Consider the following 14,592-nt stretch of genomic DNA (forward strand, 5'->3'; position numbering starts at 1 on the left):
TCAATGTGTCATTTTACAATTAAATTAAATAGTTTTAGTAATGGAAAGACTTAATTGATATAACTTTGATAGTTTAAAGATGTAATTAGATACTTTTAAATTTGAAGACGAATTTAGAACGAAGGTGATAAGGAATGTGGATTGCAATTAACTCTTTTAGAAAAATAAATTTTTATACTAAAAATGATTATTTGATAAATAAAGGCTAATCACTTAGCGTCCAACATTAAAAAAATGAGAAATATTTATGATCATTCAAAGGAAAAACCAAAAATAAAGATCGCTAAACCATAAACTCCTATTAACAGTTAGAAATTTACGTTCTCCTAAAACCAATGAGACTCCATACAAGACCGCTTCCACATATACTATCTTAAGAAGGACAGAAATGTATAAATCTCTGAAAACACACAAACTTAAACAAAAAAACAAAAACCAAAAAAAAAAGAATAAATAATTATCTCCAGTTGAATTATATAAAAACAAAATGATGATTTCAAAGCATTTTTTTCATGTTTTATCTATTGTTCTCTTCTTATCATTTTCATTTCCATATGCACATTTCACAGAGATTGATCAAGATTCAACCAACCTTCACCCCCTTCCAGTAAGCTTGGGTTCTAGTTCATTTTCAAGTTCTGGCTCTTTTAAGCATTCAAGTTCTTCCCATGCCTCCCACTCATTTAAGAGTTCGCACTCTTTAAAGAGCTCTGAAAATCATGGTGATGCTTCGGGTCATGGCTCTTCCTCTATTTCACATTCAAGTTCAGCTTCTGGCTCATCTTCACATTCTAGTTCATCTTCACATTCTGGATCTTTTAAGAGTTCAGGTTCATTTAAAGGTTCTAGCTCTCCCATAGATTCTAATAATTCTAAAGACTCCGGTTTAGGTCATGGGGATTCTAGTTCCTCTACAACTTCTAGTTCTTTATCGGGTTCTAGCCATTCTAAATCTTCTAACTCATTGTCACATTCTAGTTCATCTTCACATTCTGGTTCTTGGAAGGGTTCTAGCTCATTCGGAGATTCTAACAATTCTAAGGATTCTAGTTTAGGTCATGGGGATTCTAGATCCTCTGCAACTTCTAGTTCTTTATCAGGTTCTAGCCATTCCAAATCTTCTAGCTCATTGTCACATTCTAGTTCATCTTCACATTCTGGTTCTTGGAAGGGTTCTAGCTCATTCCAAGATTCTAACAAGCCTAAGGATTCTAGTTCTGCTATGACTAGTCACTCTTCATTAGGTTCTGGAGATAATTTTAGCAATTCTAAGGGTTCTGACTCATCTAAAACTTCTAAGTCTGGCAACTCTAGTTCTTTATCAGGTTCCATCAATTCAATGGGTTCTAACTCTTCTAAGACTTTTAACTCTGCATTAGGTTCTACTACATCTAACTCTTCCAAAAGCTCAAGATCTAACAATTCTAAAGATTCTAGTTCTGCTACTGCTTCTGGTTCTTCTTCAAGTTTAGGTTCTAGCAAGTCTAAGGCTTCTGGCTTATCAGCACATTCAAGTTTTGAAAAACATGGTGGTGCTACGGGTCATGGCTCTTCCTCTTTATCGCATTCAGTTTCAGCTTCAGGCTCATCTTCACATTCCAGTTCATATTCACATTCTAGTTCTTCTTCACATTCAAGTTCTTTTAAGCATTCAAATTCTGGTTCTTCTAGATCTTTTACAAACTCGGGTTCCAACAATTCTAAGGATTCTAGTTCTGATGCGGCTTCTCACTCTTCATTGGGTCAAGGGGCTTCTAATAAAGTTTCTAGTTCATCATCACATTCCAATTCTCTAAATCATGATGGTTCTACAAGTCATGGTTCTTCCTCTTTATCACATTCAAGTTCAGCTTCTGGATCATCCTCAAAATCTAGTTTATCTCCACATTCCGGTTCTAGTGCTACTAACTCATCCACATACTTGGGTTCTGACAATTCTAAGGATACTGATTCTACTACAACTTCTCAGTCTTCATTAAATCATAAGGCTTCTAGTTCCTCTGCAAGTTCTAGTTCTCTATCAGGTACTAGCAATTATAAGGCTTCAGGCTTATCCAAAAATTCCAGTTCATCTTCACATTCTGGTTCTAGTGCTGCTAACTCATCCAAAAACTCAGGTTCTAACCATTCTAAGGATTCTTATTCTACAGCAGCTTCTCAGTCTTCATTAAATCATGGGGCTTCTAGTTCCTCCATAAGTTCTGATTCTTTATCAGGTTCTAATAATTCTAAGGCTTTTGGCTCATCTTCAGACTCCAGTTCTTTTAAGCATTCTGGTTCTGGTGCTTCTAACTCTTCCACAAATATAGGTTCCAACAATTCTAATGATTCTGCTCCTACTGTGGCTTCTCAGTCTACATTAAATCACGGGGCTTCTAATTCCTCTTCAAGTTCTGGTTCTTTATCAGGTTCTAGCAATTATAAGGCTTCCGGGTCATCCTCAAATTCTATTTCATCTTCACATTCTGGTTCTTTTAATCACTTTGGTCCTATTGCTGGTAACTCCTCCACAAACTTAGGTTCTAACAGTTCTAAGGGTTCTAATTCTACTACGGCTTCTCAGTCTTCATTAAACTATAAGGCTTCTAATTCCTCTACAAGTTCTGGTTCTTTATCAAGTTCTAGAAATTATAAGGCTTCGGGCTCATCCTCAAATTCTAGTTCATCTTCACATTCTGGTTCTTTTAAGCATTCTGGTTCTACTACTGCTAACTTATCCACAAATTCTGGTTTGAACAATTCTAAGGATTCTAGTCCTACTACGGCTTCTAAGTCTTCTTTAGAACATGAGGCTTCTGGTTCCTCTACAAGTTCTGGTTCTTTGTCAGGTTCTAGTGATTCTAAGGCTTCTGGCTTGTCATCACATTCCAGTTCTATAAATCATGGTGGTGCTACAGGTCACAACTCCTTCTCTTTGTCACATTCAAGTTCAGCTTCACATTCTGGTTCCTTTGAGCATTCGGGTTATTTTAAGGGGTCTGGCTCTTCTGTGGATTCTAGCAATTCTAAGGATTTTGGTTTTGGTGCAACTCACTCTTCATCAAGTTCTGGGGCTTCTGGTTCTTCTACAAGTTCCAGTTCTTTATCAGGTTGAAGCAATTCTAAGAGTTCTAGCTTTTCTAAAATTTCTAACTCTACGTTAAATGGTTGTGCTTCTAACTATTCTAGAAACTTTGATTCTTTATCAGGTTTGAATAATTCAAAAAATTCTAAGACTTCAAACTCTTCTTTAAGTCATGATGCTTCAGGTATGTCTCTACGTTCAAATACTTAACATGGTTATAAACATTCTAAGGATTCCAATAACTTGAATTGTACATTGGGTTCTGGTGCTTTAGGCTCTTCCACAAGTTTAGGTTCTAACAATTCCAAGGATTCAAAATCTTCATCAAAATCCGGTGCTTCTAGCTCTTCTACAGACTCCAATTCTTTATCAGGTTTTAACAATTCTAAGGGGTCTGGATCTTTTCAAACTTCAAACTCTTCATCAAATCTTAGTGCATCGGGTTCCTCCAAAGGGTCGAATTCTTTATCAAATTCTAACAATTCTAAAGGTTTTGATTCTGCTAAGAATTCAAACTCTTCGTTTAATTTTAATGCTTCTGGTTCTTACAGTGGGTCAGCTTCTTTGACAGGTTCTAACAATTCTAAGAGTTCCGAAACTTCTGGCTCTTCATCCGACCTTGATGCTTCTAGCTCTTCCAAAGGATTTGGTTCTGATAATTCTCAAAGTTCTGATTCTTCTCAAACTTCACAATCTGGTTCTGCCGACTCTACCACAGGTTCAAGATCTTTATCAGGATTTAACAATTTTAAAGTCTTTGGTTCTTCTAATATTTTCAAACTCTTCATCTAATTCTAATGCTTCGGACTCTTTTCTAGGATCAGGGTCATTATCAAGTTCAAACAATTCTAAGAGTTCTGACTCTTCTAACATTTCAAATTCATCATCTAGTTATGATGCTCATGGTTCTGGGTCTGATTCTGTATCAAGTTTGAACAATTCAAAAGGTTTTGGATCTTCAAAAACTTCAGGCTCCTTATCAGGTTCTAATATTTCTAACTATTTTAACATGTTTGGCTCTTATAAGATTTAGTGATTCTAAAGCTTTTAACATTTAAATGAATTTTTACTTTATTTTTATTATTATGTTTTATTTTTATTATTATGTTCTAACCGATATAAGTCTTCAATGAGTGACTCTTCAGGTTGGGGTTCTTTATCTTTTTCCATTAGTTCATCTAGTTAAAATGCTTTTATATATTCTATAATCAAATTCTATTAATTTTATGGTTTTTTACATTTATACCTCAGTTTGTGGTAATTCCAAGTCTTTTGGTACTAAAAATACAAGTGCTTGCACAGGCACTAGTTCTTCTGTGACTCATGGTTCTACTACTTCTACTCTTCCTCATAGCCCTTCAAAAGGTGATGGATATTCTAAAGCATCAAGCTCATCATTAGGTTTAAATATTTTTGGTTATTTTATGATGTTGTGTTTTTTATAAGGTTATAACCATTTTAAATATTTTAACATTTATATGACTTTGACTTTTTATTAGGTTCTGAAGGATCTAAGTCTTCTACAAGTGACTTTTCAGGTTTGGATTCCCTATCATTTTCTATTATTTCACTCATTTGACATGCTTATACATACTTTATAATCAAGTTTTATAAATTTTGTGGGTCTTGACATATCTATCTATTCTTTATTAGTTTCTGGTAATTCTAAGGCTTCAAGTACTAAAAATGAAAGTGCTTCCACTGGTACCAATGCTTCAGCGACTAATGGTTCTACGACTTTTATTCCTACGAGCCCTTCCCCAGGTGCTGGACCTGCTAAAACTTCAAGATCGTCAACTAGTTCAACTATTTATAGTTATTTTATGATGTTGAGTTCTTAATAATGTTATAAAGATTCTAAGGTTTTTAACCATTATATGAATGTTGACTTTTTATTAGGTTCTAACGGACCTAAGTCTTCTACAAGTAACCCTTCAGGTTTAAATTTTCTATCTTTTTTTGTATTATTTTATCTATTTAACATGCTTTTACATATTTTATAATAATTTTGTGGGTTTTGACTTGTCTAGTTGTTCTTTTTCACATTCTTATAATTCTAAAGCAACTAGAACTAAAGACATGGGTGCTTTCACAGGCGCTAGTACAACAGTGACAAATGGTCCTACAGCTTCTACTCCTTCTTCTAGCCCTTCCACAGGCGTTAATTCTTTCATAACTAATAGCCATAAGGGATCTGGTCATACAAGTTCAAGCAATTTTGCTCACTCTGGTTCGTTTACAGCTTCTGGTCACTCTTCCGCAAGTCATAGTTCTGGTTTTAAAGCTTTAGGCTCCTCATCAGGTTCAACTATTTTTGGTTATTTTATGATGTTGGGGTTTTTTTATAAGGTTACAGCAATTCTAATGTTTTTAACATTTATATGACTTTTAAATTTTTATTAGGTTCTGAAGGGTCTAAGACCGCTACAAGTGACTCTTCGGGTTTGGATTCCCTATCATTTTCTATTATTTCATCCATTTGACATGCTTATTCATACTTTATGATCAAGTTTTAGAAATTTTGTGGGTCTTGATATATCTATCTATTCTTTATCAGTTTCTGGTAATTCAAAGGCTTCAAGTACTAAAAATGAAAGTGCTTCCATGGGTTCCAATGCTTCAGCGACTAATGGTTCTACGACTTTTATTCCTACGAACCCTTCCACAGGTGCTGAACATGCTAAAACTTCATGATTGTCATCTAGTTCAACTATTTATGGTTATTTTATGATGTTGAGTTCTTAATAATGTTATAATAATTTTAAGGTTTTTAACCATTATTGAATGTTGACTTTTTATTAGGTTCTGACGGATCTATGTCTTCAATAAGTAACCCTTCAGGTTTAAATTTTCTATCTTTTTTGTGTTATTTTATCTATTTAACATGCTTTTACATATTTTATAATAATTTTGTGAGTTTTTACTTGTGTACTTGTTCTTTTTCACATTCTTGTAATTCTAAAGAAACTAGTACTAAAGATATAGATGCTTCCACAGGCACTAGTACTTCAGTGACAAATGGTCCTACAGCTTCTACTCCTTCTTCAAGCCCTTCCACAGGTGTTAGTTCTTTCACAACTAATAGCCATAAGGGATTTGGTTATACAAGTTCAAGCAATTTTTCTCACTTTAGTTCGTTTACAGCTTTTGGTCGCTCTTCCGCAAGTCATGGTTCTAGTTTTAAAGCTTCAGGCTCCTCATTAGGTTCAACTATTTTTGGTTATTTTATGATGTTGGGTTTTTTATAAGGTTATAATGATTCTAAATTTTTTAACATTTATATGACTTTTGACTTTTTATTAGGTTCTGAAGGATCTAAGTCTTCTACGAATGACTCTTCAGGTTTGGATTCCATATCATTTTCTTTTATTTCATCCATTTAACATGCTTATATAGACTTTATAATAATGTTCTAGAAATTTTGTGTGTCGTGACATATCTATCTATTCTTTATCAGTTTCTGGTAATTCCAAGGCTTCAAGTACTAAAAATGAAAGTGCTTCCATGGGTACCAATGCTTCAACGACTAATGGTTCTACGACTTTTATTCTTACGAACCCTTCCACAGGTGCTGGACCTGCTAAAAGTTCAAGATCGTCATCTAGTTCAACTATTTATGGTTATTTTATGATGTTGAGTTCTTAATAATGTTATAAAGATTCTAAGGTTTTTAACCATTATATGAATGTTGACTTTTTATTAGGTTCTGACGGATCTAAGTCTTCTACAAGTAACCCTTCAGGTTCAAATTTTCTGTCTTTTTTGTATTACTTTATTTATTTAACATGCTTTTACATATTTTATAATAAATTTGTGGGTTTTTACTTGTCTACTTGTTCTTTTTCACATTCTTGTAATTCTAAAGCAACTAGTACTAAAGATACGGGTGCTTTCACAGGCACTAGTACTTCAATAACAAATGGTCCTACAGCTTTTACTCCTCCTTCGAGCCCTTCCACAGGCGTTAGTTATTTCAAAACTAATAGCCATAAGGGATTTGGTCATACAAGTTCAAGCAATGTCGCTCACTCTGGTTTGTTTAAAGCTTCTGGTCACTCTTCCGCAAGTCATAGTTCTAGTTTTAAAACTCCAGGTTCTTCCACAAGTACTAGTTCATCTATGGCTAATGGACCTACCACTTCTGGTCATACTCCAAGCCCTTCTGAAAGTACTATTTCTTCTGTAAATTTAGGCTCTTCAGTTGGCATTGGTTCTTCAACTTCTAGTCACTCTACCACAAGCAATGAGTCCGGCTTTAAAACTTCAGGCTCTTCCACAAACACCGATTCTTCTGAAAATAATGGTCATATGAATTTTAGTTCTACTTCGAGTCCTTCCACAGGTACTAGTTCTTATCATACTAATAACCCTATAACTTCTCATCATACACATTTAGGCTTGTCCGCACACACCAATTCTTTTTTTACTTCTAGTGACACTTCAACAAGCAATGATGTTGGTTCTAAAAATTCAGGCTCTTCCTTGAACACTAGTTCTTCTACGCCTTTCGGTTCTTCTTCAAGCCTTTCTACAAATATAGGTTCTCCTGAGAGTAATAGTCATATGGCTTCTAATCATTCAAACTCGGGCTATTCTAAACAAACTGGTTCTTCTACAACTTCTGGCCACTCTTCCACTAGCAATAGTTTTGGTTCCAAAACTTCAAGCTCTTCCACAAACATTGGTTCTACTTCGACTGATGGCCATACAACTACCGGTTCTACTTTGAGTGCCTCTTCAGGTTCTAGTTCTCGTAAGACTAATAGTCACATGACTTCTAGTCATACAAAATCTAGTTCTTCCACACACACCGATTCTTCCAATCACGCTGGTTCTTTGACAACATCTGGTTCCAAAACTTCAGGCTCTTCTACTAACACTGGTTCCGCTACGACTGATGGCAATACAACTACTGGTTCTATTTTGAGCCACTCTTCAGGTTCTAGTTCTCATAAGACTAATAGTCACATGAGTTTTGGTCATACAAAATCAGGCTCTTCTACACACACAGGTTCTTCCAAACACACTGGTTCTTTCACAACATCTGGTTCCAAAACTTCAAGCTCTTCCACAAGCCCTGGTTCTACTACGACTAATGGCCATGCAACTACTGGTCCTGCTATGATTGATGCCCATAAAACTACTAGTTCTATTTCAAGCCACTCTTCAGGTTCTAGTTCTCATAAGACTAATAGTCACGACACTTCTGCTCCTACAAAATCTTGCTCTTGCACTTGCACACCTACCGACTCTTCCAATCACACTGGTTCTGCTACAACTGATGGCCATACAACTACTGGTTCTATTTCGAGCTACTCTTCAGGTTCTAGTTCTCATAAGACTAATAGTCACACGACATCTGCTCATACAAAATCTGGCTCTTCTACACACACAAGTTCCTCTAAATACACAGGTTCTTTCACAACCTCTGGTTCTAAAATTTCGGGCTCTTCCACAAACACTGGTGCTGCTACGATTGGTGGCCATACAACTACTGGTTCTATTTCGAGCCACTCTTTAGGTTCTACTTCTCATAACAGTAATAGTCACACGACTTCTACTCATACAAAATTTGGCTCTTCTACACACACAGGTTCTTCCAAACACACTGGTTCTTTCACAACCTCTGGTCACTCTTCCACAAGTAGTGATTTTGGTTCTAAAACATCAAGTTCCTCCAAAAGCACTAGTTCTTCTAAGAATAATGGTCATGTGACTTCTGGTTCTACTTCGAGCCCTTCCACATATTACGGTTCTCCTATGACTAGTAGTACTACATCTTCTGGTCATGCAGATTCAGACTCTTCCACAAGCAATAATTTTGGTTCTAAAACTTCGGGCTCTTTTAGAGGCACCAATTCTTATGATGCTCCTGGTTCTACAAACTTGGGCATTTCTTCAAGTTCTGATATTTCCATGGGTTCTGGCTCTTCTAAGAGTTCTAGTCTTGAAAACCAGTTTAGTGGTACTTTTTCCAAAGTTTTTGCTTTTGGGGACTCATATACAGACACAGGAAATGCTCAATCATTAGGCATTTTGAAAGACTTCGCGAGTGCATTCTTATCAAGCTTTTTTCAAACAATAGATTCAAACCTCCATTTTGAGGGTAGATCAAGTAATGGCCGCTTGGTTATTGATTTCCTTTGTGATTCTCTCAACATATCCCTGTTGCCACCATTTGAAGTGGCTTCCAAAAACTCTAGTATCAATGAAGACTGTGGAGTGAACTTTGCAGTGGGAGGTTCGACATCTCTTTCAGGTGATTTTTTTACTAATCATAAAATCACCAATAACTTGTTGTGGCAAGGCACTCCATTAGGTTTCCAAACTCAAATAGAATGGTTCAACCAGTTCGTCACAAAAAAAGCCTGCAATGGGGAAACAATCGAACAATGCAAGGAACAAATGGGAAACAACCTCATTTGGCTTGGGCAAATGGGTGCAGATGACTTTGCTCGTGTTATAGGGTCTTCTATTTCCTTGCGTTGGCTTACAGATATAACTCTCGGTCAAATCTCCAAAATCCTCACGGTACATACTTATACTGTGTAAGATATTATCAGGTTTAACATGACACATTATACAATTGTAAAGAAAAATGCTTTAAATATAAACTTGGAAACTATGTTGCAGACGGTGTTGGATAGTGGCGCAAGGTTCATCGTGGTTCAAGGACTACCGCCACTAGGGTGTTGGCCATTAGCAAAATTATTGACTCCCCACTTTGCCAAGGATGAAATGGGTTGTTCTGCAGTTATCAACAAAGCAATAATGGCTCACAATGACCTCTTACAGAAGACATTAGAAGAATTTCGTAGAAACTATCCCAATGCTACAATTGCATATGCTGATTATTTCAACGCATTCAAGACAGTCATGGGAAACCTCACTGAGTTTGGCTTTTTAGATGGGTCCGATGCATGTTGCGGCGTTGGAGGTGGACTTAACTTCAACTTGAACAATCTATGTGGCATGGATGGCACCAACACTTGTAGTAACCCGAATGCTTACATCCACTGGGATGGACTTCATCTTACAGAAGCAATGAACAAACAAATCGCTCGTCTCTTCCTCCTTGAAGGCTTCTGTCAACCATCTTTTGTTGATCTAATAAAAAGGCATCAAAGCTTACTTCAACCCTCTCTTCAGTAGGCTCCTTACAAAGATTAAGCCAACAATATTCAACCAGATTTTCCTTTATTATATATAGATTATGTCAATAAATTAGCCCTACAAACGTCCCTTCTTCACATTAGTGAAATAAGAGTGATGTATCTTTGACTTTAAATCTTATTTGTATGTATCACTCTCTAGTGTATTAATGCAATGGTGGCGGCTTTTGTTGCCCTTTCTTATTTCAGTTTCAGTTTTCATGGAACTCGATTTGTCTTAACAATTATGTTCCAACAATAAAATATGAGAAGACAAGCTAACCTTATGCCACTGGTTTTCAAGTTTCAATACATTGGTTTCTTTATCTATATATAAATCTAATTGACATGATAATAGTTCATTTCATTAGTCAAATATTGCAACCCACACCAGGTATTTGCAGGCAATTTTAACTTTCATAGCAAGTGAATTCACAGCCTGATCGTTGTCTTTAATTGCTTGTAATTGTTTTGGACTTTTCATTTCTCATCAAGTATAAATCTGCGACACCGATATACCACATATATTAATAGTGGTACGATTATTCAAATATATGAAAAAACTTAGAGAATTTTCAGATATGTAATTGTATCCGACACTTACTCTAACTCTGAGTAACTTGTGTTCTAAAAACATTATTTAAATATGTCCCCATTCAGACGCTTTTCATCCATCTCTATGTTGATATTCCCAAGTATTTTCTTGCCAGAAGTCCCTATAATAAACCGCCCTTATTATTTCGTATATTTTGTATTTTTTGATTTCAATGAAAAATAGAGACTTCTTCTACTCCAACATGGTATAAGAGCATGAATTTTCTCTCATTTCTTTCATTCTCACATTTTCTTGACCACTTTCCTGCCAACCAAACATCAATGGATTCATTTTCTCTAAAGCTGTAACTGATTTGCAAGCTGATATGGCGTTCTTCAATGGCAATGCATTCTATCTTCATCAATCGGATAACCGAAGTTTGGTTTTAGTTTCTCAACCACTTACCGATGACATTGGAAAACATCTATGATTATGGAATTGTCTGCCAAAAACAAGCTTGGGTTTGTTGATGGCACAATTATTAGGTCGCCAGATTTTTCTTCTAATCTTTCCAGTGCATAGACGAGGGCCAACAATATACTGAATTGTTGAAGCTGATCTCCATGCAGTTGGTATGAAGCAAGTGCTTGATTGGAAGTCGGCCATGCAAGCTCGTGACAAGCATGCAAACAACCTTGGTTTTGTGTTCTTTGTTAGATTTGAACTAATATTTTGTTCATTTTGAAGTCTAGTTTGCTATAAGCTTTTTGATTGATGTAATTTGATGTTGATGGAGTCATTAACTTGACTTTGTGTTAATGTACAAGTTAAGTTTTTGTTATTTGGAAAGCTTAGTGGAAGTAGGTGTATGTTTAGGTAGAAATTTGACTTGTAAGTTTTTTTGATATATGTAATGGCAATCGCCTATGATGGAGGTATGAAAAATACAATTCTTTTTTCATCAATACTCTCAACTATTCTTCATGCTCCTTCTTTCTTTGCTTTAGTTCATTCTTGTTTTCCTTCCAATTTCGCTCTTAAAGCTTGAACACAAGCATTTTTCCTTCATTCTTTACACGGGTATATTACGTTCTTCTTTGGTGCTCTGTTTGTAACTCTTACTTTACCGGTTAAAGTACTCTCAAACTCCAACAATTGGTATCGAGCTTTCATCTTAGAGGACTGTTGTTGAAAATTAAATGGCTTCATCAGGCTTTTCCTGCTTGCACCACCGGTCTTTAATGGTGAAGGGTTCCACATATGGCGAGTTAAGATGAGGACTTACCTGCGGGCCTTTGATCTGTGGGAAGTTGTTAACACAGACATCGAGCCAGCTCCACCGAGGCCAACCCCTTGTGGCTCAGATTCGTCAACATGCGATGAGAGGACTAAAAGGCACAAGGCCATGTCCTATATTCGAATCTGTGTTTCGATGTGATCTTCACCGGGATCATGACTGTGAGACCTCAAGCGAGCTTGGGACAAGCTTAAGGAGGAGTTCCAAGGCTTTGAAAGAACTAGGCGCAGCAGCTTCTAAATCGAGAAGGATTTGAGAATCTAAAAATGAAAGAAGAGAAGCTGTCAAACAATATTCGACGGGATAATGGTCATTGTAAGCGATATAAGGCTCCTTGGTGAGCAGTTTGATGAAGTAAGGATAGTTGAGAAGGTTCTTTCTACTTTACCAAAGAGATATGAGGCAAAGATATCCTCCTTAAAGGACTCGAGAGACTTGACAAGGATCTCCCTGACTGAGCTTATCAATGCTCTTTATGCTCAGGAACAGAGAAGAGCCAGTAGGATCGATGAGCACCAGGAGGGTGCATTTCAGGCCAAGAGCAAGCCTAGCTCGAGTAATGCTGCCTACAAAGGCAAGAAAAACTGGAGGGATAAATCCAAAGCTGATGCCTCAAAAAAATGGGACAGACCATGCAGACACTCTAAAAGGCCCGGTCATCCAGAGGCCAGATGCTGGTTCAGACCAGATGCCATATGTCAACATTGCAAGAAAAGAGGCCATGTTGAAAGGGTTTGCAAAGAAAAAGACAAACCTGCTCAGAATCAACCACAACATAAGGCTGCTGAGGCTCGAGTAGCTGAACAAGGCAGTGACAGTGATGAACAAGTGTTTGCAGTGTCATGTTTAGCTGCAAAATGCAAGGTTAAAAAGGGATGGCTCCTTGACAGTGGCTGCACCAACCACATGTCACCAGATGTAACTATCTTCAAAACTCTAGATAGAAGCTGTAAGACTAGAGTAAAAATTGGAGATGGACACTGTATTCAGGCAGAAGGCATAGGTGATGTGATAATATGCACTCCATCAGGTAACAAACTCATCCCAAATGTACTGTTTGTACCTGAAATTGATAGAAATTTGTTGAGCATAGCTCAGTTGCTGGAAAAAGGATATACAGTGGTCTTTAAAGGAAAGGAGTGCCAAATCAGTGACCAAAAAGGGTCCATACTCATGACAGTGGCCATGTCCGACAAGAGTTTTGTTGTGGACTGGAATAAGGACCTTGATAGTGCCTATGTTGCTTTCATAAAAGAATCCAAGCTTTGGCATCAAAGACTTGGTCATGCCAACTTTAAGTCTATGGCTCGGATGGTCAGTAAGGAAATGGTTGAAAACTTCACCAAGACAGTTCAGAATGAAGATGTTTGTGAAGTCTGTCAGATGGGAAAGCAAGCCAGGCTTCCATTTCCTACAAACACAACCTGGAGAGCTACAAGCAAGTTGAACGGTGCCTGATGATGTTTGTGGCCCCATGAGGACAGAATCACTAAGTGGTAACAGTACTTTATTCTCTTTATTGATGACTATACCAGATCTTCTTTGGGTTTATTTTTGAAGCATAAGTCCGAGGTTGCTCAAGTGTTTATAAAGTTCAAAGCTGCAGTGGAAACAGAAACAGGCTGCAAGATAAAGACCATTAGGTCAGATAATGGAACTGAATATAGGTCAGCTCAGTTCCAAGCTTTGTGCAAAGACGCTGGTATCAAACACTAGCTAACCAATGTCTATACACCCCAACAAAATAGAGTTAGTGAAAGGAAAAACAGGAGCTTGATGGATATGGCCAGATGTTTATTGTTTGAGAAGAATTTGCCCAAGACCATGTGGGCTAAAGTTGTCAACACTGCTGTCTACATTCAGAATAGGCTTCCAACCAAAGCACTTGCTCACAAGACACCTTTTGAAGCCTAGTTCGGGTTCAAGCCATCATTGGCTCATATGAAAGTCTTTGGTTGCCTATGTTACAGCCAAGTACCAGCTGTTAAGAGGGACAAGTTGTCCAAAAGGGCTGTTCCTGGTATTTTAACCGGGTATAGTATGGTAAAAAAGGGTTATAGGATCCTGGATCCTTTAACCAACAAAATCCAAGTGAGCAGAGATGTAGTGTTTGATAAGAAGGCTTGTTGGAATTTGGACAAGAATGAACCTGAAGCTGTCTCTGAAGAACTTGTGGTTGATCAAACAGAGTCAGAAGAAAATAGTCCTGATATGGACTTTGATGATGTGCCAATCAGAGGTACCAGATCCTTGGCTAAAATTTATGAAAAGGCACATTTAGCCTTAGTAGAGCCAACCTGTTTTGAAGAGGCTGTGAAGCATGAAGGCTGGAAACAGGCAATGGCAGATGAAATTGCCATGATCGAGAAGAACTAGACTTGGAAGCTAGTTGAGAAGCCTGCTAACAGGAAGATTATTGGAGTAAAATGGGTCTACAAGGCCAAGCAGAATGCTGATGGAAGTCTGAATAAACTAAAGGCTAGACTTGTGGTAAAAGGATTCAATCAAAAATATGGACTGGATTACTTTGAAACATATGCTTCTG

General features: G+C 37.0%; 1 protein-coding gene across 1 annotated transcript; it reads left to right on the forward strand.

The window, feature by feature from the left end:
* The first annotated feature begins 487 nt into the window (after nucleotides 1-487).
* Nucleotides 488-10,504, forward strand: LOC108466894 (uncharacterized). The gene is made up of 22 exons (XM_053022416.1): nucleotides 488-3,089; nucleotides 3,189-3,248; nucleotides 3,339-3,554; nucleotides 3,636-3,782; nucleotides 3,883-4,047; nucleotides 4,367-4,465; nucleotides 4,564-4,602; nucleotides 4,718-4,828; nucleotides 4,964-5,002; nucleotides 5,160-5,366; nucleotides 5,468-5,506; nucleotides 5,622-5,732; nucleotides 5,867-5,905; nucleotides 6,062-6,124; nucleotides 6,209-6,268; nucleotides 6,368-6,406; nucleotides 6,522-6,632; nucleotides 6,768-6,806; nucleotides 6,963-7,157; nucleotides 7,257-7,406; nucleotides 7,539-9,595; nucleotides 9,698-10,504. The coding sequence occupies exons 1-22, from the start codon at nucleotides 488-490 to the stop codon at nucleotides 10,214-10,216; spliced, it is 7,107 nt and encodes a 2,368-aa protein (XP_052878376.1). The 3' UTR covers nucleotides 10,217-10,504.
* The last annotated feature ends 4,088 nt before the right edge of the window (nucleotides 10,505-14,592 follow it).

Source organism: Gossypium arboreum, chromosome 2 (assembly GCF_025698485.1).
Source record: "Gossypium arboreum isolate Shixiya-1 chromosome 2, ASM2569848v2, whole genome shotgun sequence".
In the NCBI taxonomy this organism is placed as follows: Eukaryota; Viridiplantae; Streptophyta; class Magnoliopsida; order Malvales; family Malvaceae; genus Gossypium; species Gossypium arboreum.

What these genes read in the sequence shown, in the direction of transcription:
- LOC108466894 (XM_053022416.1), top strand. Translation starts at nt 488, where the DNA reads ATGATGATTTCAAAGCATTTTTTTCATGTTTTATCTATTGTTCTCTTC. An exon ending in AGCTTTAGGCTCCTCATCAG is followed by an intron (nt 5,367 to 5,467) that starts GTTCAACTATTT and finishes AATTTTTATTAG; the next exon opens with GTTCTGAAGGGTCTAAGACC. An exon ending in TACTTCGAGTCCTTCCACAG is followed by an intron (nt 7,407 to 7,538) that starts GTACTAGTTCTT and finishes CTAAAAATTCAG; the next exon opens with GCTCTTCCTTGAACACTAGT.